The sequence below is a fragment of the Camponotus vicinus genome, unplaced genomic scaffold (genome assembly GCF_025532165.1).
Source record: "Camponotus vicinus isolate PSW18456_S1 unplaced genomic scaffold, iyCamVici1.0 SCAF_8, whole genome shotgun sequence".
NCBI lineage: Eukaryota > Metazoa > Arthropoda > Insecta > Hymenoptera > Formicidae > Camponotus > Camponotus vicinus.
This window is the reverse complement of record NW_028141980.1, coordinates 12,927,327-12,954,752: the sequence shown is the minus strand read 5'-3', so window position 1 is coordinate 12,954,752 and position 27,426 is coordinate 12,927,327. Positions and strand designations below refer to the sequence as shown.

At 37.5% G+C, this 27,426-nt stretch overlaps 2 protein-coding genes across 4 annotated transcripts in view; one reads left to right on the top strand and one right to left on the bottom strand.

Annotated features, from left to right (window-relative positions):
• The window catches only part of Ptx1 (pituitary homeobox homolog Ptx1), a 31,576-nt gene extending 14,119 nt beyond the window's left edge, over nt 1–17,457 (bottom strand). For both annotated transcript variants that reach the window (XM_083107230.1, XM_083107231.1), the window contains exons 1-2: nt 15,563–17,457; nt 268–462 (exon numbers count right to left, since the gene is read on the bottom strand). In XM_083107230.1, the coding sequence (XP_082963356.1) occupies nt 268–462; nt 15,563–15,875 (508 nt within the window). In that variant the 5' untranslated portion in view covers nt 15,876–17,457. The remainder of the gene's footprint in view (nt 1–267; nt 463–15,562) is intronic.
• Lolal (longitudinals lacking protein-like) overlaps nt 3,488–27,426 on the top strand; it is a 142,114-nt gene continuing 118,175 nt past the window's right edge. The window contains exons 1-2 of one of the 2 annotated variants that reach the window (XM_083107234.1): nt 3,488–3,636; nt 4,134–4,168. In XM_083107234.1, the coding sequence (XP_082963360.1) occupies nt 3,512–3,636; nt 4,134–4,168 (160 nt within the window). In that variant the 5' untranslated portion in view covers nt 3,488–3,511. The remainder of the gene's footprint in view (nt 3,637–4,133; nt 4,169–27,426) is intronic. The other variant, XM_083107235.1, reaches the window with a different exon arrangement.

The window sequence follows — 27,426 nt, the reverse complement described above, 5'->3', positions numbered from 1 at the left end:
TATACGAGATATATCGCATATCTCATATCATTTGTAAAAAAGATATGCTAAAAATATGTGTTAAAAATTATATCTATAATATTATTTGACAACTAATAAAATAATAAGATCAATTAATAATAAATGATAGTAATCCCTATGCGAACCAGATATTAAATTATTCATGTTTCAATAGTTAGATTACGGTTGCCCACAAAGTTTGACACATGTAAACTTTATATATTATATATATGTATTGTGTATTAATTTCGCACAATCGAAACGTACCTTTTCGGATATCCTGTCTATGAGTGGTGTTCGTACGGTTTCTCGGTTGACCGGTAGAATATCCTCCAGAGGGTGTCGTGGGAGTCGCCCCCGGTGTACTAGGGTTGCTACCACCGGGGGTATGAGCGCCATGCCCCGCATCGAGCCTTGCGAGACCCCCGTTGGTTTCGTCTCCAAAGTCACTCTGCGCCCAGACTACAAAACATATCGCATTCTCTTGCAACATCGTCTAGTACGATAATCCTTATTTATTCTCGGCCGAAATCACACTTCTTAATTAGAGGGGAATTTCTTTTCGCGTTTTGCAAGTCATCTTTGTATGATTTAGCAAATGATATGTTACTATTTCAGATTCGAGACAAATGACTAAGATAGCTATGATTGAAACAATACTGATTCATTATATAAATCTGTATTATTAATATCTATTGTGATAATTCTGAGCAATTTAGTAAAAAAGCTATTGATGATAAAATAATGAAAAAATTCTTCTTAAAAATTAATTTCTTGGTAAAAAATCTTTTAATTTTACTACAGTCATTCGGATTTTAAACAGTAATATCTCGTATCGTATAATCGTAGTGCATAATTCGTATGAATGAGATAATTAATAAACGTATACATTCTATTCATTCAAAGTTATGTCTTCTCCCGCTCTTTAATCAACGATTATTTATCTACGGACGAAGTAGACGCGATAAAAAGAAAGATCGTCTCCTCTCTACACACTTTGTGATGCTCCATGTGCTCCTTACGTATGTGTCGCATGTGCGTGTGCGTACGCGAGGCGGGCTGAGAAGTTAATCGGCTCGGTCGTTTAGTTTCGCTCCGTTTAGTTATATTTGGTTTCCGAGGGAGCGGCAAAGAGGAGGGACATAGTTCACAATTAGTCGGCGCATAACTCGGGTTGATTTAGTAGACTACGAACGACGGAGACACCCGTGTCACTCTTCCTCGATGTTGCCAAGTGTGCGAGCGACGCACACATGTGTGTACGAAACGAAATGAAAGAAGGGGGGGGGGGGGGGGTTCTTCTACAATATTTTAAATGACTTCAAACGCGTTTAAACTTTAAAAAATTTGAATATTACATTATTAATTGAATATTACACTCTATCGAAATAGATTTTATTTTTTTTCTTACAAGAAACGAGAATATTAATAAAATAGGATATTATATATGTATTGTAAAAAAATTGGTATGTGTGTATTATAAGAAAACAAAGAAGAATCAATTGTAGAGAATTATATATATATATATATATATATATATATATATATATATATATTTGTAAGAATGTGATATATCCCTTAAAAGATCATGCGCATAAAAACAATACGTCGTAATATTCGACGCGCGTTTTTTATAACCTCCCTTCTATTGCCTCTATTTTACGGGATCGCTGTATGTCATTCTCGTGAGACTCAAAAATAGCGCCGTTTCATATCATCGCATTATTCTTTGAATCGTGATCGTGACAAGTACATACTAAATGATTGTGTTTTATTTAATTATTAAGAAAAATAATCAGTATATTGAAACAGTTTTATCAGTTATAAAAACTGGCCAATTGACCAGTAACTACCAGTAAAACTGTTTCAATATACTGATTATTTTTTTAAGAGATTAGATTTACATAAGGAAAATGTAGCTGATTCAGGACAGATGGATTTAAAATCAAGTGGCATTAATAAGAACGACATATTAATAAGAGTATGATTATATTTAATTAGATATTCTAATAATCTACGTCTGTGTGTCACTAAGAAATATGATTTCGTGTTTTCGGAGTTATCTTGTATTATACACAAAACGAGACGAGATTTTTTTTATAATATTTTAATAACGATTTCAAACGCGTTTAAACTGTAAAGCTTTAGAGTTTTTATTAAAATAATATATCGGAGATGCTATATCATTGACATAAATTTTATTTTCTCCTACAAACAATGAACATATTAATGAAACAGGGCATTACATTGTAAGGAAATGTAATAGCAAAGTAATTAAAGAAAATTATTATATTTGTAAGGATATAATACTTGAGATAATAAAATCACCGTGTATAAAAGACACCACGTCCTACATATTACGTCACATAATTCGGCATAATTGTTTTGCGGCGAATAATACACTATTTAATGTTTATATACGGTCGCCGTGTTGTCATTCACATCATGATACTCGAACGAGAAAATATTAATCATTAATAAAACATTACCTGGAAATAAATATGATGTAGTATAGATTGATTCCGAGTCAAGTTGCGACGCATTAATAAATTTCATATTTAATCATACATTTTAATAATCTACTAGTCTCTGTGTCGCTAACAAATAATATATACAATTACGTTTTACAAGGATAATCGTATATTTGAATTTCTAACATACGTATGTGTGAATATTTTCTTTTACTTGCGGCGTACGTCGCGCGCCGCGTGGTTGTTTACATTCTCGATGACCTTATCATACGCGCTGCGAGACTCGGGCGGGCAGCAGCGCCAGTCGTTCCGATGTGATGTCGTATTATCTCGCGAAATACAATCGTGACGAGTACTGGGAGCCGTCAAATGTGATTATTGTGATAATTATAATTAAAGATTAACTATAATGATTAACTAAACGTGACACGTAAACGATGGTTATTCAAAACGGGCATTTCGCGATTTATTCTTTCGATATAGGAAAATTATACGATTGTCCGCGGGATTTAGGAATCGTATATGCAATGCTAAATTTTTAATTGTATATTTTCGGATAATCCATCGTAATTTAATTAGCTATCAATTTTATTCGTGCAGTATTAGTCACCGAGCGTACGTTGAATGTCAGAACAGAATGGAATTAGAAAGAACAATCACATATTTTAATATATTAGTGGACTACGTAATAAAAGTTCAACATTTATACAACGTGATTCGTTAAAACACATTTCATGCAATTTATTCGAAATCTATTGAAATTTATCAGCCGAATAATTGGCAAAGCGACGAGAGAGTATATTTTCGAATCTTACATTCTGATATTTATCTTTAATTCTGACTCGTATATATTCATACTTATGTTATAATTTTTTTTTACAAGATAATATTAAAACAAGAATATACTATTTCTTAACAATAATCATAACGTCGATGTGACAAGTGACGTATGAATTTGAGGATGTAATTTTAGTGCGTGCAATTATAATTTTCTGTTATTTTCGCAATATAGTAAAGTGTGCGTTGCGAATTGTGTTTTCATGATTAGTGCGTGTACAATTATAATTAAAAGTATTTTCGCAAGTGAATGTGAATGCCATAAAGAAACAACAAAGAGGAGAGGAAGCCCGAGAAGGCATCAGGCAATGGAGCCTGGAATCATAAGGTGATTTTATTATTTATAATTTATTATTCCTCATTACGTCTATTAATTAATTAATTGTTACTTATACTATTAATTACTTCTTTGTGTAATAGTGCATTTTATATTATTATATAATGTCATATATTTATATGAACTATTTTATACTTTATTTTCAAATGTAGCGAGAAAAATAAAATATATTTCATATAAATATTATATATAGGATATTTCGTCATTCATGTACGATATTAATAGTTATCTAGATTATATATATATACACACACACACACACACACACACACACACACACACATATGAATTATATTCTCATTTTTATTATATATATTTTATAAAAATTTATATATTTTTATACAAAAATTTTTTTAGGATTTACGAAAAATTTTGCATTAAGCATTATGTTAAAGAATAAAAAATTCAACTGCGCATAATTATTTTTTGATTTATTAAATTTATTTTATTAGACATTCCTTTATAATTTATATATTTGTATTTTACAGATGCCAACATAATTCCGTCACTGCGCATCATACTGGTGAGTAAAACTATTATTTTAACTTCTATATGACAATGAATTTACAAAATTACATCAGATTGTCTGTCAGATTTACATATACGAGATATAATGAAATGATACACATGTATATGTATATATGTGTACACATAAAAAAACCAAAAAATTATAAATAAAAATACACTTTTTTGATAATTATATAAAAATTTAAATATATTATTAATAACTTAGATGCTTGATATGTCTAAATTTAATTTATATATTTATATATTTTTATACAGTTAATATTTAATATTTATGTTAAAAATTTTAAAAAGAGATATCTTAAAATTTAATATGAAATAAAAATATTATAAATAAATATAATATCGTAGATTCATTGTCATTTATATATGGAAAATATTTACATTAAGAATAGTTGCTTTTATAATTTAATAGAAGAACTTTATCTTTCTAGTCACACAAATAATATCTAAAATAACACAATTCTATTTTTTGCGATTACATTGTATCTTAAATATATTGCAAATTTCAATTAATCTTGTTTTGAAGCAATCTGTTTTCTTCCATCTCCAAATAATTAAATCAAAGAAAAAAAGGGACTCTAATAATTGATAAAAGTGACTAGTTTAAAACCGATAATATAATAATTCATAGAAATTTTCAGTCGAATAATATTTTACTCGCGCTTATTTCAAGCAAAGTTATGACATTTCGGTCGGTATAGTTTATCATGGTGCTGTTTTGAGATGCACTTGCGCGAATAGATTTTTTTGGCAACGGAAGATGTACCTGTCAACGCTTGTAATATTTCAACGAGCGTACTTCTGCGGTACCAATTTACGCGTAGCTTTCAGTTACATAGTCTACACGGCAAGGAAGTCGTCAAAATTGTTGACGGACGGTTTCTCGCGTGTTGATACTTGGTCCTTGGAGGGCAGATTTATCAGAGAGAAAGTATTCGGTAATGTGTGACTGTTTTGCGATTTCTGTTTTGGATTCAAATACATTAATGTACGACATTCTATATCAAAAATCGAGTACAGGTACCATGTTCCCAAAGAGCGACGGAATCCTCTCGGGAGTTGTTCGTATATTTATAGCTCGGTTATAAATTTGTAGAAAGGTAACTATACGAGACGCGAATGTGGTGAAAATCGTGGAACTGCCGCAGAAAATTGATATTGACGAATATCGCGACTTGGCATCGCGTAAATCAATCTTTCCCCTGGACTTCACTGCACGGATTCTCGCCGTGCGTTCGCTAGAGCCGCGCCATGTATGTTTACACAATCATTACTGTTATTTATCGCTTTGGTAGCCAGGATTGAAACTGGTATAATTTCAGTGAATTCAGGTCTCAGCGCTCTAGACACGCGGAAATGATCTCTGTATTTATTCGAGACGATTAATAAGAAGGAAATCTATTCGAAGTGTATTTTATGTAAAAAACAGTCTAAATCTCTTTCTTTTTTTCTTTTTTCTCATTAATATATAATTATATGTATAAATATGTATTTAAAGCAAGTTTTATTTTTTTTGTATACTTTATTTTTCTTTCTTTTTATTTTTATATTTACGTTACAGAGGCACGTGTCAGTATTTAATTAAATTCACTGTAAATTATATCAAGTTTCAATCTTGTTTTATCGGATATGTGCATGCATTTTCTTCCGAGCATTATATAAATAAGTGAACGTAACTTATGAGGTTGTGACTTGTCTATCAGAATTCGTGATTAATTCGCCGGTCGACGAAATGCGAGAGCGGATGAATCGCGACGACAGAATTATGCAAGACACAAAATGCAGCGCGATTTTGAACGAGGCAAAGTACAATCGTGTCGCGCTATGTTATATATCGCGGAAATGCTAGCTCGCTTGGAATTTATTTCGACATTTATTACGTGCAATTCAACAATACCATTCATCTAGAAAACAACCGACGTATGCCTTTGATATCAGCGTGTAAATAGAGTGCCTATGAAGCGATCGGTTCCACAAACAGATCAGTTACTTAAATGATCGCTCGACCCGCGAAACACATGTAAAAGTATTTCCCTACGAATGGGAATATCAGGATAAGCTCATGTTACGAGCGACTTGTTTGTTAAGGCTGCTCCCCAATATAAGACAAGCGAAATAATATCGCCTTATCGAATCATTCTCGGCAAATAAGCAAATAATCAGTTTGAAATTATTTGAAGATCTTTATTGGTTAATCCATCAGTATATAATAAAACTCCCAAAAAAAAAAATAAATATTTACAAGCGACATAAATTTCAATTTTAATTTTTTAATTTGAGAATTTTTAGAATTACATAAAATAAAAAGTCTCTTTTTACACACAACATGTTTAATTTGAAGGTTTTCGCTATTTATTACAAAGATATTTAAATTTTACTTAATGGATACGCACGTACATTCGTTTCTCTTATTTTGATAAAGATAATATATCAACGGAATTTTCTATCGCTGCTTATATATATTATTTCAAGATTAGAGTTAATCTACATCGTGATCTAATACTCGAGCGATTAACTCATGGAATAAAATTTATAGACTTACTTCTCACGCTTTTTAGTATGTCACAAACATCTACGCATTGACAATAGTCGAATTTTTATTATACTTTTTTCTGAAAATTTTTTTATACTAATTAGAATTATTCGAATACCTTTTTTCTCAATATTTTCAAATATATAATCTTATTATATATTTAATATTTTGATGAATTTGCGTAGATTAAATTCGGAAATTCGATAATTTTTGGTCCATGTGCAATTTATCTCTGACATATTTATAAAAAATATATGTTTATGTATAAAACAAAAATTTAAATTTTTCTATATAAAATTATTAACGATTATTATGAAAATTTTAAAATTTCGAATTTATTGAATAATTGACTTGAAAGATCTCAAAGTCGAAAATGAAAAATTCGAATTCGCTGAAACGACAATACATTGCGAATATTTTCACGCGGTCAATAATAACATAAATAAACAGCGCGTAGAACGAGATGCAATGATTTTCCATGGTGTCGTTCGGATATACTTTTCTCGCCTCTAACTCGCACGTTCCCACAAGATCCCCTGCGGAGTTCTCGGAGGCTTAAGATGTCGTATCGTTTGACGGCCGTGTGCTTGTCCGCCGGCGGCCACCATGGATTCGTGGCGGAGTTATCGCGGGTATGAGAGAGGATCCCGAGAGAAAGAGAGAGAAAGGGAGAGGGCGGAATGTAACCCCGACACTCTCCACCCCGTGCTGTCAAACACGTTTGACACTCCGATCCCGTTCGCGCGCTCGAGCATTTCGTTTCTCGAAGAAAGAGATCATATATTGATCCCTCGACCTGAAAACGTCGAAACAATATGGACCTTTCTTTCCGTCTACGCAACCGAAGACTACCTTGGACATGTGTCAGAAATATCGCGCGGGTTTCGAGTGTAACACAAGTGAATGAATAAGGTTTTGTCGCAAAATGACGGTTGTTAAACGAATGGAATTGAAAAAATACTTGCTGCTTGAATTTAAGTGAATCATAAAATTTTCAATTTTGTCGTTTTCGGGAACAAGAGAAAGAGTCGACTTGACGGATTCTTTCACACTAAGCATCGCGCGTTGTTTTCGTACAGAAAAGAAGGCCGGAAAAAGAGGAAGCTCAAGAAAGCGCGACGTTCGAACGGACAGAATAAAGAAACGCGAGAGTTAGGATGACGATGGGGGTAGGGGAGGAGGGACGCCAACTAGAGGAACGACACGAGAGAGGGAGAGACAGGTTGTAACTCACAAATTTATTACTTTTCCCTGCGTGCTTCGAGTTATTTTATGCCAAAGACAAACTGGGCCCGTCCTGCGAGAACGAGAGGGAGACGACGACGGGAACGAATATCTCAGCTGCGTTGTCGCGCGCGTTTTTACGCCCGCGGGATATATTAGTGGACCGCTAATCCGCATGGATTTTACGGGACGGCTGTGCATGCGAGAGCGTCGCCGTCGTCGTCGTCGTCGTTGTTGTTGTCGACGAAGACGACGACGGCGACGATTACAACGACGAAGCCGCGCGCACCGTTTTCATCCTGTTCCATTTAGCACCATCGACTCTCTCCCGATCCCATGACCTCGGCCATGTCCGAGTTTGCGCTCGGGCTAAGTCGTCTTGCGCCCTTTCGTCGATATCGCGATGTTACAGTGAACTCTCTGTCGGTCGACATTGCGCTATCAAACCTCTGGATAATCGGCATGATTTAGGAGATTCGCGGAAGAATCGCTACAGAAACGTCTACAGCTTTTTCCTTTATAGACTAGTGATAATGGTTATGATAACGAGCGAAATAATTGTATCAATATCGTAATTTATTATATAATTTCTTTCACGAAGAAGAATAATTTTATTTAATCATTGTTTTAAGTTGGCGAGATTTTATTGCAATAATTATATATTGGTGGATAATTATATATTGATATTTAAAAATCATTAAGATTTAGACGACTTCAAATAATATACTGCGATCCAATATCGAAATAATAACTTTTCTATAACATGTTTTTAATATAAAAGAATATCATGAAAACATTGATATACAAAATTTTAACATGGTCGATGTATATGATTGAAAATTAATATTTATCTGTAATACGCGAGTAAATAATGCAGTTTTGTTAATTTTTCGATATACGTGCTAGCATAATCCAGGCCGTGATAACTGTATACCGACATTAAGCCGTGGAAACTATAAAAGCCGTGGATTATGATTTAGGCCACTGTAGTCCAATCTCCGATACAAAATTAACAACGCGCTGTTATTTCGACGCTGCTGCTTTCATCACCCGCAAGTTTTACTCGCGCGGGGCAATAAAGCTCGCTTCAATATACACGACATCGATCAAGAGATATTTGGCGAATTGACATTCTGGTACTATTAATTTATTGCCGTAATCAAATGGGAATATCTCCATCGCTAAAATTATTTACAGTCTCCATTTATAATGTATACGTATGCATGAATATTTTTATATCACACAAACATGTCTGAACAATTATAAAATAGAATAATTATAATAATAATAATATAATTTTTATAAATTCTTTTTTACAAATTAAGAATATTTTTTTATAGAAACTTGGAACTTAGATATTATAAGATTATTAAAAAGCGCTATTTGTTTACATGTCTATCTTTCAATTCTTTTTTGCGAATATAATGATATATAATAAGTTGCATTCCGATGGAACACATATATACAAAATTGATGTTTTTCAAAGGTTTGATCATTTAATGCTCGGCGATCATTGACGGCCAATGAGAAGATAATACGCAGTCATGAATAAGTAACACGTGGCACAAAAATTGTGTGTTTAGTGAGCTATGACGCGACATAATTCGATGACAAAGGGGGTTACGAGGGTTGGCGAAATATGTGTATCACACAGCTGCGAAGCACTTGAAAAGTCACACGAAAAATCGCTCGATCGTCAGAATTCTTTTAAAAGCTTATATTATTACATCGAAAAATATTAGTAAATTTTAAGTTCAATTTTTCGAATACACAAAAGAATTATTAATTATAAATTGAAGTAAAAATATCTCTTGCCAAAAATTAATTTTCTTCTTGAAATAGATTAATTCTATCAAATTCTTTTCTTAATCTATCTAACATTTGTATTTTTTTTTCTTACCGTATAAAGCAAGACACGAGTTTTTTTTTGACAGGCGTGTTTTCTTAAATCGACGCGTTTTGAGAAAACCAAAATGTGTCACGTATAGCGGATAACGTTTCTCGAATGACGGACGAGCGCAGCCGTGAGTTCAATAATTACTAAAACGATCGTATAAGAGGAGGAAATATCGGGGTTACGTCAGGGGTTGAGGTACGACGGCATGGTGAGAGCACCTGCGGACCTAGCAGCCTGTGTACTTGGGCGAGAGAAAGTCCTAGTCTGCCGCTGGGTCTCCGCCCCTAATCTCCTAATCCTTAGCTTCCTTAGGAAGTCGTTTATTAGTCAACCGCAACCGGGCGCTATGCGTCACCGGAGCAAAGTATTTTGTGTCCGGAGTCTTAAAATCGCTCTACGCCTATAAATACGTACACTCGTGTGGCGCATCATGCTGGTGAATGTCATTACACAAAATCTGTTGTTGGAAGATATCGAAAAAGAAATGCACACACAGATATTAATAAACTCTAATTTTCTCTTTACTGTAGCTTCTCATAATACAAATTCTAATATTTATTTTTAATGATAATTAAAGCACAAGAAATATTATTTATACTTTTGATATTAGTTAGATAGAGATTTAAAACGTATTTCAAATTACCTATAGTGTTCGAAAGAGATTATCTTAGAGTGTTTCGTCCTATGTAGAAATCTATTTTTTCGCGATAGAGAGGAAATAGATCTATATAATAGATAATAGATCCACTCGGAAATAGTCAACCGATTAGTTTGTTTGTCTAACATGAAAATGTCAGGAGCGTCCACAGCTTTGCGGATAGGGTTCATTATCGCTTGTCAAGCAATTTGTGTAATTTCATTTTAACGCGAGAGAAGCACATGGAACCGATAAGTAATCCGAGAACGGGTGGCTCCTTCGTACACTTTAGGGGCGTAACGAAGATATTTCGAAAAAGTCTACAGATTGAAAGGTTCCGCGGGTTCAGACTGCCTGGCGCTCTGAAAATTCGAAGGTCAGAATTCGAGAAGACGTCGAGAACAGACGATCGGGTATTGAATATCCTGTTGCAATGAAAAATTATGACGTGACATGTTTCTCCTTTCGACACAATATTCTCGAGAAAATTGAACCAGATCATCTTTCTGAAAGACTTTTTAAAATCTAAATTTCTTTTACAGTCATAATTTAATTGCAATTAAAATTTTATAATAAAATAAAAAATTAAAAAAGACGCACATATAAAATGCGCTGGAAATATATATATATTAGATGAATAAACATAGAAATAAATTACGAATAAAAAGATACGATTATTTAATAAAAAATAAAGAATAATATAATAAAAATATTTTGTGATTCATAATTTGAAGATACAACGATAGTATTTGTTTTGACATTTGTTTTACATTTTGATCATTGACCGATCGTTTGGTTCTCACGTATCGGCACGCACAGAAATTTTCTTGATAAAACAACCCTTGGGAACGAGCCTACCCTAGCCGATGGCGGTTAGAATCTACTGAGTACACAAAACCTCGTTGTTGAGATAGACAGGGACCTGCCTTACCGCAGCAGTTGAGATAATGGGAAGGAAATCAGTTCATTTCTATGTTGATCCCACCAGTTCGGTCCCCGGCGCTTAAAGGATCGCCACGATTGGCTGGCTGATCGAGAAATTCGAACCGTAACATCGGGCTCATCGAGAGACTCGATCGTGCCTGCCGATCGAGAATGATTAAAAAAAAAAACATAATTGCGTGAAATGCGAAAAAGTATATTCGTTAATTATTCGATTAATTATGCAGATCAAAAATTACAACGTCAATAAGATGTTGCTATTAATAGTAAAACTTTTCCAAATACATGAATAATTCTAAATAATCATTTATTTACAAGTAATTATTAATTACAATTAAAAATATTCTATATGCATATAAAATATACCATATGTATATTTTATATTTGTTAAAATATTTACACAATAAATCGATTATCGAGTTTTTAAACGCAGACTCACAAATGTGTGTATGTGTCTTTCAATAAAACAATTTCAACAAATGTGATATTTTGTTTCTTTCGCGAATGCTTTTGTTACGTTCAGGAACTCAAAGTTTCCGAGATTGTTGCATAACAAAGTTTATTTCACATGCGGAAACGTGAATTCTGCGGTCCAATTTCCCGTCTAAACGCCTATAAGTTTGCGGCGAGGAGACTTTTGCAGGCGCATTCCCCGGGGAGGTTAGAGGCTAGCCGAGCAATTTGTCAACACCATTAGCTCGGGAGAGGGGTAACCAAGGGTTGACTTTGGCGCATCTGCTAGTCCGATCGCAAGGCCGCGCGATAATAAAGGGGTAGTTAATGACTAACAGAGGCCGTAGATCAGACTAGACCGTATGCCGCCCTGTTGACAAAATATTGGGCCTACCGTCGGACCAACTAAGAGAAGTACGACAGATTTCCGGCGACGTGCGAGATTCTCCTCGTCGTATATTTCGCCCGTAATCTCGGTCTGAATCGTTGGACCGGACGTCGCTATTTCCGCGTCATCGTTTTCATTAGAGGGCGGCATTGCTTTTATCGCGGTCGACGCTGGCATTAATTTCCATCGACATGCCGGTATTAATAGAGCTCGCGTAATCCCACCGCGATATTAATGACAATAATATGTGGGGTAGCGTTCCTGATAGAAATTTTAATTCGCCCGTGGCTGCTCCGGATTTATCACTGTCGTACTTGTTGACCGATCAAGCGCGGCGACAAATAATGTCCAGCGAAAGTGAGCCGAATCGGATAATGATAGGATAGTTGAATGAAAAATTATCGAGAACGCATACAATACATGGGAAACGCGAGTAATATTATGAATAGCCTCTGTAACCGTAAGACTTAACATTTGCACGAGTTTTGTTTTCTGAACGAATTCATGAGCGACGATAAAACCATAAGATTTAATATGATTCATCCGCGCGGGATCTACGTTATTTGCATGTGCAGATCGAGTCACAGTTTACCGTCGGGAAAGAACGAATCCTGGAAGAAAATTCGATGTATTTGCGAGGAGAATGAAACTCGTAAGGGTACCTGCGTTCCTAAGTGATGAGAGTGGTCGGCATCGGATCTAGGACTGAAACTGAAAGGGGGATAGGTGGGATGCCATTGGAATAAGATCGGGTTTAGCCGCAGTGTCGGGTTCGAGCCCTGGATAAGTCGCCTTATCCCGATAAGCCGGTGAGTTAATGAATCACAAAACAGGTGGTAGCGCTGCCACCGGAGAGAATCGCCTTCATCGTCTTCGACGATCGCCGCATGTGCTAGATACTCGCATGAATTCGTACGCAGCCAAACAAACAATATTACTTTATAGTGAACAAGGAGTGTTGTGAAACTCGACTTTGAGATTCGTCTATTATAAGCATTTTCGATCGAGATTTTGTAGCAGAAGAATACTGAGCATTTCTACGTGATCTTAAAATAAATAAATAAAATTATAAAATGTCCTAATCGCTAGTCTAATAATGAACGGATCAATTAAAATAAAGTATTCGATCAAACTAGCCAGAAATTTTTTGTTTATTAATACAACGTTTCGACCATATGGTTGTGGTCCTTATCAAGTATATACTGAAATAAAGATTTATAATTAATTAATTAACGGTTATTTTTAATTTATTAATATGTGTAGGAATCAAGTCGTGTCTCCTGCAACTCTCCTGTTTGCAGGAGACACGACTTGATTCCTACACATATTAATAAATTAAAAATAACCGTTAATTAATTAATTATAAATCTTTATTTCAGTATATACTTGATAAGGACCACATCCATATGGTCGAAACGTTGTATTAATAAACAAAAAATTTCTGGCTAGTTTGGTCGAATACTTTATTTTAATTGATCCGTTAAATAAATAAAGTTTATAAACTGTATTTTGAACAAAATTTCGGTCAAGAAATATAAGAGGAAAAAGTATAATGTAATATGACAAAAAACCACACACAAATAATATGAAATAATAAGTTTGATAAAATATAAAAGAGAGTATATAATATTTATGAATCCTAAGAAGATTAGAGCAATTTTTTAAATGACGAATAGTCTTTAAATTATTTATCTTTGCCATAAAAAATATATGTATCCTGTGCAATACATAAAAATGCGAATATTTCGAATTTCTAACTTTTCAGCGGCGCGCGTTGTCATTTTAACACCTAATAAGTTCGAAGTTTTATCTGGTATCTCGCGCGGGTGGAATAACACAACGGGGCCGTGCTTATCATAGCTATTCCTACTAAAATTTTATCTCTGCTCGTCTAGTACTTGACAAGAATCAACGCCGTTTCGTCAGACAAAAATCTTCTCTGATATTGCAATTGAAAAAAATATCAAAACAGGTGTGAACGAGTTCGTTTATTAATTTATTAATTTTAATTTATTAAATATGCGATTACATGTGTTTACTAAATGACAAGCATTGTTTAAGGGAATTTTGCGCACGCATCAAACACAATAATTTGATTAATAATCGATCATAACAAAAATAATATTTATTCGATTTCAATGTTTCCTCTTGCAAGATTGGAAGTATTTGCGATGAACGCATTTGGATTACAGATCGTTCGATAAGAACGCAATGACGGAGGCGTAATATATTAAATTTTGCCTTCTTATCGAGGTTTATCGTGTAGCGAGGTAGCGTGTAATTGAATATTTCCGATCATGCGTCACATCATATTGAATCATGCCGATCGAATCGTTTGGTTTTTTTCGTCGAATTATTTCATCGGTCCGGTTGTTTATTTGTTTGTCGCGTATTTATTTGTTTGTTTATCGCGGCATTCGTCGGCGAATAAAGAAAATTTCCTACTTTTGTGCAATGTCACACATATCAATCTTGTTTCGCAAGCGAGACGTCTGCGATACGAGGTTTTCGGCGGCGATGCACGATAATGCTCGACGCGATTCTCGATGCCAAGTTGGGGAAAATGTCAGATACTTATCGAAAAAGATCGATAATATCGCTAACAACAAAATCGCGACAAGCCAACTTACAAGCGATTACATCGCGATAATGCGCGATGTAGCGACAATATGGAAGAAACAAATCTCATATCTCGTCGGAATCGATGCACACAAAGGAACACGTCGATTGTAATTACCGAACTCGTTCGCGAAGCCACTTTACCGTGACATTATCGCGTTTAATCCTTTCATCATTATCTCAAAGAAGGGAATTCGACTCATTGCACGTCATGTATTTCATGCAGTGACATTTGCGATCATAATTATATTAAATCTTGAAGCGATATATTATATACACGTGTATTACATTGTCAGATATGAAAAATCGCATAATCCGACATAGTCATTGTTTGGAAAAGCTCTGTAAATTATTTCTCAACACTTTATACATGCGTGTATCAAGATAAATCAGTTATTCTATGAAAGCGACATTAATAAGATCATTATTTTCGTACAAACTAAAATTTAGTCGATTCGATGTTTGCCAAGTGCTAATTTTTTATTTTATCTCATTCATAATAAAATCTGATCATTCAGAAATTGCTACGAACAATAATAGATACACGTAATTCTCTTAAATATTATTGTTTATTCGTGAAAACAATTGGATGATATACCTGCCTGCATAAAATAAATCACTGATCGCGCGTGCTAAGCCCGTCGCGTCACGATCGAGGAGTTGTAGTCGTCTTTAGTATTGTGAACGACTCACCACGTTTAAGCTTCTCCAGCGGCTCGTGATTCAGCTGGTGGCTGGAATTGTGCAGCATCGACGTGTCGTGATGCGAGTTGCCGTGGAGATCGTGATGGTGCATCGCGCCCTGAAGATGGTCGCCATGCAGGCTAGCCATCGAGGCGGTCGCCGCGTGCTGATGATGCTGCACCGAGAGGCCGCTCGTCTGCCCGATCACGAGATCCTGAAGACATAGATCTGCGCTGCCGCCGCCACCGCCGCCGCCGCCGCCACCGCCTCCGCCGCCGCCTCCGGCGAGTTCGAGGCTCCCCCCGGCCCCGCCGCCCCGGTCCATACTGTAGAAGGTTAACGTCGTGTTGACTGTTCCTTACAACTCGGTGACACGATCAACCTGGCCCGCGAGAGGCCGCGAATTAACGCCGGTTTGCACGCCGCCTGATCTTAGGGGCACATTCAAGCGTCTCCCTTGTCTCGTAGATTGAATCGTATCGTCGGTGAAAATCGGAGCGATCGTTTTTTAAAGACGGTAGCTAGTTGAAAACATCAGATTTGTTTTTTTCCAAAGAGAAGATGGAGTTTTGATATACCAGGCTCTGTCAAAGCCTCCGTCGGCTGGAGATCCGATGCGCAGTGGTTGTCAGTAACGGTATCAATGAGGTTTTTCGAGACAGATTTGTGAGGAAACTATGTTTGTGATTTATGCGATTTTTCAAAAGATAGTTAGAGCATGTCGTCGCTTTTCCTTTCGTACCAAGATGTCTTTAATATAATGGTGTATTATGACATTTTGCACTGTCGGCATCCGAGAAATTATGTAGGATATTGCAAATTCACGTTAAAACTCGGAAAAGTAGCTCGAGGCGCGTGGATAACACGCGCGTTATGAAGGACTGATAAATTAGATAACCGTCACCGTTACGTAAGAAAAAAGCGAAGAGTTATAAATTTCGCCAATCAAGTAGATTAAACCGCGCCATCATCTTCACACAGATGATATCTTTCAGAATTCCTTCACTTCTGTTTACTCTTCTATTTCTTTGATTTTTTACTCTACTTCGCTCTCACTTTGATAAAGACAATCACTGCAAACATTCTCAATTTTCGCAATTGACGTTTTTACGTCTCTCGCGTGAGTTCTTCGGCGAAACGTTTGTAAAGCAGATTTCATTCAGTATTCTTAACACTACGACGATCACTTTTGTTAATCGCTCTCTTCAACAAGACGAGTTCACCAAGAATCAATCTATCGTCATCGATCAAAGTCACGTCGATAATTTGACGCGAGCGACGAACGAATGACACCTCCGCGATACTGCGATCTATACTATTCACTGTCGGTTGCTGATATCTCGTCTTCCACTCTGAGGCTCCAGTGCGTGGACTTACACGCGATTTGGCGCGTGACACGAGGACGACGGGGCCTTCTCCCCGCGACCGTCGTCGGATGCCGCGGCCGCGGCCGCGGGCAACGACGTTGACGTTGCCGTCGTCGTCGTCGGCACGAGCGTGTCGATGATGATGTCCGCGCGGCACTCGTCACTATTCGCAACCTCCGCCCTTAACGTAAGTCAGAGAGGAGAAGCGCGGCGCGGGAGACGGTGATGGAGGAAAATATAAGAAGGCGGCGGCGGTGCCGCCGGTCGCAGCGGTGTATCCCGATTTTCCTGCCGGTGGATGGAACGCGGCGTAGTGGCTACCGCGGCGTAAGTCGGTTGGTAGGTGGGTCTGCCAGGCTTAGCCGGTTGAGCCTTTCGGACTGCCTGCCGGCTTAAGTCTCTAAGTCGGTAAGCCAAGCGGATCTAGTGGTCTTGGCTGGTGCACTGGCTGCCTGCTAGCTTGCCTGCCTGGCTGCCTGCCTGGTTGCCTGCCTGCCTTCCTTGCTTGCCGGGCGGCCTGCCTGACTGTCTGACTGCGTCTCTCCCTCCGGCTCGCTCGCTCTTACTCCCCTCCAGCCGTTTCTTCTCTCTTCGCCGCCGCATCCGCGGAGCGAACTCCCCACCTAGAACGTCTCGCTCGCTCTCCGACACCCCTCGCTCTCTATCTCCCCTTTGCACGATCTCTCACGCTTGTGCTCGCGCCGCCGCTTTGCTCCTTTTCTCTCTCCCACGGATCACCCAGTCACCCTCTCTCTCTCTCTCTTTCTCTCTCTCTCTCTGTGCCGTTCATCCGCGATTCATGTCCACCCGCTCCCGCGTATCGTGTATGCGCCGTCCTTGTCCACGTAGCACGGGTTCTCACTCGCTATCTCGCGATCTCTTATCTCGCGCTCTCCTCCGCGCACCCTCCAGCCAATCTTCCCGCAACGTCTTTCTCTCACGCAACATCCCTTCTTCCAGAATCTCTGTCTCTTTACATCTCGTGCTCGACGCGATCTCTGCCGCCGAATTTCTGCCTCGTATCTAGACTGTAGCAACGGCACGATTTCCTCGCGATACAACTAGAATCCTGTTTGTGTCATTTTCTTCGTCTCTTTCTTGTCCTCGATCATTTTGTATTTTTTACGCTGCCGCGATCTTTCGCGTCTCTTTTTTCGGAGATGATCAACCAAGACGGTCATATGCCGGCGAACGCTCGGTATCACTGTTGCGCACCCCTTGTGGTCCATCCCTACCTTCGGACTCCAACCCCACCTTTGACCCAGCATCATCTCTCCTACGGTGGCGACAGTGGCCAGCGTGCTTGCCCCTTTGGACAAACGCACACGCACACGTGGTGTTTTCTCTCTTCCTTTCTCTTGATCTAGCGATCTTGCGGATCTTGCCGTATTACGACGATTATGTTGTTGTTTCTCGCAGTCTCGTATCGTCTTGACTATGAAAGATCGCGATTTGTTGCTGGTGAAGTAACTTTGATGATTACCCTTCGTCTTTGTAAAAAATTCACCGCTATATACGATTTATATACATACGATATATATACTTTTTATTTATCTAAAAACCTTCACGTGCAAATAAAAAAATAGATAGGATGACAGTTTGAATATCTATTGTTGTGCAATTGTGAATTTTTTTATAATCATGATTGGCTAATTAATAATTGTTGTTTTATTTTGGATAATTGAATTGTGCTATCGATTCGGTAACTTTGTCTGATATTAAAGTCGTGTTTAAAATCGAGACCGCCGGTACCGAGCTGTTATCGCTCGGTTTATCGGTCGGAGCAAATATCGGCCTGCAATGACATCTGCAATCGTCTATATTGGGCGTACTATTCGATTCCACAAGAGGTGTGACTCGATTACAATAATGTTTCGAGTTTGTCACTCGCATATGCACGCGTGTGCGAGACATGTTGAAAAGAAGCGAATTTTCGCCTATCTAATCTACTGTCAAATGATATGGTTGATGCGACATTCATATGCGATTAGTTTGAGAATTTAGAATTTATTATATCATTACTTCAGCGATTTTTTATTCCAAATAAAAAAAGAATACATTTTGCAGCAGATCGAGCATGATAATCTCGAAAATAGTCTTGGATGCAACAGGCAATAATCTAAACCTCAAGAGTACATTCGTCATGCTTCGTCAATCAAATATCATAAAGTTGAAAATAGCAACAAAAAGAAGAGGCTAATATCAGTTTAGCTAAGATCAGTTGCGAATAGTTCATTTTTAGCTTTAGAATCCATCAAATAAAAATAGTTTCGAATTGCAAGTTGGACTCAATCACATTCTCCATTTGTTACATGATCTCGATAAATATTGCAATACTCAAATAACCTCCTGGTTATTTCTCTGTAAGCTACTTGGAGGACATGACTCGTTCTTATCACGAAAGGGAACAAGATCCGAAAGGGTCAGAGACGAAGTGGGCCGTGCGTGATCCTCGTAAGAGAATTGTCGGCAAAGGGAAGCCGAGGACGTCGTGACTGGCGTTAAGAAGTTGTCGCGCAACGAATGGCGCGGGGGAGGAAGCGTCTTCCGAGAGAGCGTGTGGAAGAGAGCGATGGATGTGCAGGGAAAATGGAAAAGAAAACGGCAAGAGATGGAGAATGGCCATCCGATGGGTATGATGGGTGAACGGGTGAGGAGGGACGCGGCTCTAAAGCACTCGATGGTGGAGAACGCGGCGGACGCGCGGAAAACGAAGAGAGCGCGATACGAAAACGGGGGTTGTAGCGGCAGTACATACGTCAAGCTAGGAACAGAGAGCGCCATCCCGGGGATCCCCTAACGCCTCGGGGAAAGTAGAAGAGACAAATGACAAGATGGCCACGCCTACCACACTGGCTCCATGGCGTTATTTGCCAGTGTGTGCGTGTGACTTCCCAGAGTTCAGAGCTAGAGTGGGAGCACCAACATCGACGCGACTCAGCAACGATCTGGTGGGACAGAAAGAGGAGAGAGAGAGAGAGAAAGAGGAGGGAGGGAAGGAAAGGGTGAAAACTAGAGTGAGAGAGCGGATTATGTACAAGGTGGACGAGGGGTAAGATGTGTTTGCCAGGGTATTTCCTGATTTTTGAAGTGGTCGGCCAAGTTATATGGACACAACCTACAACGAGTACGACGTCGTTCGCGACACTGGAGGGGAAAAGGCAGAGAAATTACTCTACTTCTACTAAATTAAAGTCTAAAATGATCGGAAGGGGTGGATCCTAGTTCTAGATGAAATATAGCGTCCAAGTTGTAACATGAAGAAAAACAATTTATGTTCTGCGATATACTCCAAGTGTCTATTGTAGGTGACTGACACATTCATCAGACATAACTGATATTATAACTAATAAAGTGTACTCTCTAACAAAAATAAAACTTTACGACGCATCATTCCTATCGCTACATCGAGACGATCGAGGGAATCGGGCATTCGTATTACACGTCCGGCCATAATTATTGTAATTCGATAATAATTGAAGGATTACGGATTATCTCTGTATATAGAGGAGCCACGCGCAGCACGGCTTTGCGGCTGCCCTCAATGCCGTGGCTGTCGCGCACGATTGCATCGACTATTCACTATTGGTCTCTCTCTCTCTCTCTCTCTCTCTCTCTCTCTCTCTCTCTCTCTCTCTCTCTCTCTCTCTCTCTCTCTCTCTCTCTCTCTCTCTCTCTCTCTCGATCGACATTCAACCCTGACTGCGATTCGACAATCGGCCCATTCTATCGATGGTTAAACTTTGTGTAACGGTGCGACATGCCATCGGCGCTGTTTCTTTATCTTGAAACCGGCACGCACATATGAGGTGTTCACATTGGAAAATTGGCAAAATTCTTTATCCTTTAAAATATAGGTTTCTTATTCGCTGTATTTAAGGACAGATGTATGGCGATTTTGAGTTTCATTAATTTTGCGAAAAGAAATATAACAAACATAAACATAGCATAAATAAATATTTAATATTAATTATACATAATGAGAATAAGTCTTGATAAATTTGAAGCACAGGTAATTTAGCATGTCTACCTGAGAAAGATTTTTATAATTTTAAGTTTCGAAAAAATATTTACAATTTACAAGTAGTATTACTAGTATTAGTAGTTTGTTACAAGTAGTGAGCTTTTGCCATTAATATTGTATATAATAAATATTAATTATTCATATATATAAATCAAAATGTAGAATTAACGCTAGATTTGTTCTCCATATTGATCTCCATAAATCTTATCATATCTTTTTTTAGTCGGTTTTACAAGCTGTCAGAAACAGTCTCATATTACCTAATTAACACTCGTAATTGGAATTATTACTCCGCGTCATACGTAGGATTATTGTTTGCACTTGTCATTTGCTCGATATCGGCGACAACCATAAACTAAGTTATTGCCGAGATGCCATAAAAGGATAAGATAGACATTTATCAGCTACGAGCCGGTCGGTTGTTTCGTTTTAACGACGAGAACTTGACTCGTGAGCATGCATTCGACGTTAAATATTATCCGCGGAAATGATTATTTCGCGACGCGATGCAAAAATATGTAAAATATGCGATTGTCATACACGAGACCAAGTATGAAAGCAGATCGCTTAATCAATGAAAGGTATATTATACATGTACAGACACATACATACATATATGCCTTATAAAACCTAATTACATATACCAAAATATTTTATTGTATAACTGCATAAAGTAAATATCGTAAAATCATATATCGTATTTTGATATTTAATATTATTTCAATATAAAAAAAGTTGAATGCATCTATTCATTTCATGATGCAAATAGCTGTAAATTTCCATTAACCGATGATTGTTATTCATTGCGCGAAACATGTTAATGTAATTTTATTAAAGCTTTATCTGTATTCTTTTTTCTCGCAGCGGCATGATCAATGTGAAGATAATTTCTGTTGTTAAGTATATCCTCAGGAAACACCCACTTGACTTTCGATATTAAATACTGGTGATTACTTTCCGTATTGATAGATTGATTTCAGTATTTATATTTGAATTAAATACTAAAATCAATCAGTATTTATATTTGAATTAATATCTGTATTAAAGAGTGAAACACCGATAATTGATCTCTACAATATCTTAATATATTTTTCTTACCATTTACACACTATAGATTTTTTTATTAATTTATTGTTGCGCAAAATGTTTCTATAATGTTCTTAGATTCTTCATTATTTAATATTTTTAAAAATTGATGTTTTAAATTTTTTATCTTGTAGAATTTTATTTATTTAATTTATTTTTTGTTTTATAGAATTAAAGTTTGTAAAGTTATTATTAATCAACGCAACAGTAATTTCAAATTCATTTCGTTTTTTGACTTCATACAATTAAATGTTGCTTTAACGTGAATTCACTCTCGTTTCTCTACATCTTATGGAAAGATGAACGGTCGAGGAATTTCATCCTGGTTTATTCGAAATATATCGACAAGATAGACGGAATAAGTCGGTGCGGCCACTGTAAAGGATCTAAGGGCGGCACGAAGCGTTTCTATGACTGCAAAAGAACAGATCAATTGCCGCCGCCGCCGACGTGACTAGCTCGTGTTTTACTAGCGATAGTAAAACGTGCCCGCGGCGCAAACAATCGATATTCGCTACGGAATATCGTTTTCGAGATTCGTATCTGACTCCGCGATAACGCCCTCCTTTGTACCTACGTTTGCCTTCTCTGTCGCCGAATCTTAACAAAGAGGCCTCGAAGGAGGCAAAGAGTTCGCGTTCTTCCGATTTCTCGATCCTTCCTTATCGCCATTCTCAGAACGATACGCATCTCGTGACACTTATTGCAGGGTAATCAATTTACCGATTAACGAATTTAATCCGCTTTGACATTGTTGAACAAATACTATTCAAGGTTAATATGCATTTGCCTGAAAATGTATTCTTTATTTATATAACTGGTATTTTTCGTAAAAAAAACCCTCTTATAATTGCATCATGTCATTTTCAAGTCGTCCGAAATACATACATAAATGAATATGTTTGATAAGGGAATTATATAAAGGTTCAGATTCTTGTTGTTTTTTGTCTACCTGCTCATTGATAAATTTGAAATAAATCTTTTCATAATAAAAATATCAAGGTATTGAGATATATAACTCTTAAAAATCTCTTAAAACTCTAATAAATAAATAAATAAATAAATATAGCGTCGTAACTATAAGCTTTATGAATGCAAATAAATAAACCTCATAATGAAATAAAATTGATAGAAAGAAATTCTCTTGATAGAAAGAAATACACGTGAAAGTCTTACCGATTCGACTTGAAAGTATCGGATATTGCTTTCGTAATTTTGGAAAACCCAACATTTTACAGAAAGATACGCAATAATTTACAATATCCTCAATTGATTTTTGTTTTCTATATCGGTTGGTCTGTACGATAAAAACGGCTAATCTATCTATCTCGATTGTAAAACACGTCCGTCGTACGCGCCGAGAGTTTATCTCTGAGCGGAATTTTTTCATCAGTAATTGGAATAAATGTGATGAACAATATCCGTGTCATCCCATGATAATTTTAAAATAATTCCGACGCTTCGAACAACAAGCATCGACAATAAGCATCTTTCGATGTTTTAAAGTATGAACGAAGTACGTACATCTTCTTTACGCGAGCGTTGTCGCACATACGTCAAACCGTTCCGAGTTTATTCTCGTAAGAAGGAATCATATCGATTGCTGTCAAGAAAGGGCTGTGGATTGCTCTCTGTTTCGATTTTGTTTACTGTTGGTGCCAGCCGCGTTCTTGCGAATCCCTTCTCTCGACCGCTTGTGCGTTTTTCTCTCCCCCTCGATTCATCCTTGGCTCCCACTCCATATGGCCAAGCCGTTCGGTCGTTACAACGCGCCGTCTTTACAAATTTTATATCATTTTTATGAGGCATAAAGTCGTCGAGAAGCCGACCGAGAAGAGAAGAGAGAAAAAGAGAGTTAGAGTGCGAGAGCGACGAAGGGGAAGTTCTCGGTCCAAATCATCCCTCTCGGCAACCTTACCACCCCCGCCAGTCGGTGCTATAGTCACGTGGCTGGGCGGAGCGGTTTGCATCCCCTCGTGCTTGCTCGTCGGCGTGGGGTACGAAAGAGAAGGGAAAGCCGATGACCGCAGGAGGGGATGCTGCGCCGCGTTAGGGATGGTGGTGGTGGTGAATTGTTCGCCGGACGAACTGTATATTGAGAAACGCTTCGTGTCTTGTCTTGTTAAAAAATTCGCGAGCGCTAATACTTTTTTTTATTCGTAGATGTATAGATATACTTTCGACAGAACGTTCTCAGTTTTTTATACAATCGAGTTTCTCGACCGATAAATTACGTATTAAATGCGTAAACACGTAATAAGTGAAAGAAGATAACTATTTAAGGTTAATACAACGATCATGAATCACAAATTAATTAACTGAAAGCAAATTAGAGCATGCAATATACGCTGGTCATTAAAATTATGACACTATGTACGTATAATTTGTCAATCAATTATATAAAAATAATATTGCAATTTTAATGGTGAACAATATATAAAATATTTTAACTTATCTAAAATCTCTGAAATTATTTATATATAATTATTTAGTATTACATTTCTACAAGTCACTTATTAAAAATTTTATTCAAGACGTAAGAAACGGAATTGTGATTAAATCGATTAATTGAAAAGAAAATACAGCGGAATAATAAGTCACAATGTGAAGAATCGATCGGCCTTTCGCGATTATGCCGCTTAGCGACCGATTATACGGCGAGGATTACTCCCAGTTTAAGGTTAATCCTATTTAAGATGGACGGAAAGTAGGCGAAAACTTGGCTTCTTACTCGGTCAGCCTTCCGGTGATAGTGCGGCTTAGTGGCATTAGAAGCGACGATCTCGTTAACGAGCTTTCAATGGAGCAGACGATTTCGCGCGCGGATTCGTTTCGCGCTTCTTTAAATACATAGCGTGAGATTCGATTCTCAATAAACTTGACGTCGCTGTCGTCTGGTCCTTGCATTGCAATTTTCTCAAGTTAGCTTTATCTAAAAAAAGAATCCTTTTGTTTTCCGTTTGCCTATGTATTCCATTTATAATTCGTAACGAATATATTTAGATGATATTACGTAAAAAGGAATTAATCTATCAAAGCGAGAGAAAAATCAAGTTAATTATATTTAAAGTGCAGAATCTCAAATGTCCTACGTTTATTTAAAATAATTGAAACATATACAAATATGTTTGTATATATATCTAAATAAAAAAAATGCCGCAATATATTAATTAATTAATTAATTTTTAATTCATGTACCCGTACAGGATCATAATTACCATCGCAATATAAAAGAGCATATGAAATGTAAACATCTCTTTTTCTCCGCGCTACATAAGCTCTCTTTGTTACTCTGAAATTCAACGCGCACGTGTAAACGGCGTCACCCTTTTGCGTGTTTTGATAAATGAACCGCGAGCACCGTCATTCCCTTACCCGACCTCCTTCAGCCCTCTTGATTCCACTCCATCAATTTTCAATCACAAAGAAGTCTCTGCTCCGCCGCCACGGTTATCGCGGCTTCTTCTTTGGCCGGTTATAGTTACCTACATATATACTCGTTTTTCTATCTTCCTGCATATCCTCTTTCACGTTCATGGTTCACCTGTCTTAGCTCGCGAAAATCTTTTGCCACACAGGTATATTCTCCAATCTTTTTCTATCGAATTGCCTATCGAATTTGAATGCATGGAATAAATTCAATTTACTAGCTTTCGAATCTTGAAAGAGATATTTAATTAAAAATAATGATAATTAATATTTTTATTTTTATCACGAGAATTTAAATATCGATTCTTCTTAAAAACAGCTGTTATTTTTTATCTTCACAACATTTTTGAATTTTAATTATAAATATAGAGATCCACCATAAAAAAATTAATGCGAAGTAGATAACAATTTAATAAAAGTAATAAGTGATTGATGAACGATAAAAAATTATAATCGCAATTGTGTTTCCGTGGGCCAATGCGTGCTGCACGGGATTATGTGGATAAAGAGAGGCGTGTAAGATAACCAAGTGTTTTTTTTTCTTTTTTATTATTGGCAAAACTCGACTCTCGTGCGTGACTAATCCTAATGAAAGCGGACAGCACGCATTGGTTGTGTTTAAACGCCAATGGAGATCATAAATGTACGCGAATGGCAAACATTAACGATCGTACGAATTACACATATCTCCTTGTGCCGATAGTTCGACTATAAATATATCTTCTCACGATTATTATCCCATAGATAGCAAATAATTGATCAAATATTATCCTAGAAACAAAAAATTTGATATATCTACAATATTGACAGCATCAATTAGGCTATTATGATATTATAATAATTATTAAGGCATTTTTTAATGTATAAATATATAAAATTGGAATAGAAACATGTGATGGCAGTTTATTTCACGACTATCAGAAATTGACAAATAAATAGAGAAGTGAGAATTATTGATTCCATTACTGCAAGTTGTTACGTTTTTATCCTCTTTTATTTCGCAATGAATTTTTGATTAATCTTACTCGAGATATTTTAAGATATTTTAAGATCTTTTGATTTTTGGTGATTTTTGTTCGTGATATTGAAAAACGATTGGATCTAAAAATCATTCCATTTCTTACTACTCTCTTGTACGTGTATCTCGTTTCGACCCGTACCCAGCTCGAAGTTTACGAAATAACATCGAGTACCACCGAAATCAAAGAAATCTTCCATAATCCAGCTGGCAGTCTCCTCCGCGGTCCTCCGGACGACCCGTCAGGCCGCAAAATATACTTGAAATTACGATCTATCCAGTCGGAGGGACGCTTTCTTGCCCTCGATTCGGCCCCGAGAAGAAGCGAGAGGAAGAGTTCCCGGTCCTCCTCGAAATTACTCAACGCGCGGGTGTATGCGTTGTATCATGTGCGTCGATACCACGCACACGTAACCACCCACATGTTCGCAGTTGCGTCGATACTCACGCACACACTCGCACCTATCGCCCTGGTATATCAGTCTCGCACACGCGCGGCCGGAGAATTTCGCGCGGCGGGGAGCGTAGATGAAGCCGAAGAGAGATAGAGAGAAAGAGAGAGTGCGTCTACCCCGCGGCTCCCTTCGTTCTCCGCACTCCGGAACAACGCCGACGACCAATGGAATCGCGCATCCGGGGCGGTGCCTTTGGTGTCGACCAACATGGCAGCTCTTCATCTTGCTCGCCCGCCGGCGGACACAGTGCGGAGGAAGATCCACTTCGTACGTCTCTCGTCGATACATCCGTTTCCACCTATTGTTCCTCGCACGTTTCATTGTCGCGGCGTCTCCGCTCGCCAGCCCAGCCGCCAGAAATTTCACGATGCAGTGACCCACGTAATTCGGACCGGATAGATACATCTCTGTAGCATTGTTTTCAGTAAACGCCAGGTAAAGGACAGCTCCATGTCGCCGGACGCCGGACGCCGGACGTGAGGTGAAGTGCAAGCGAC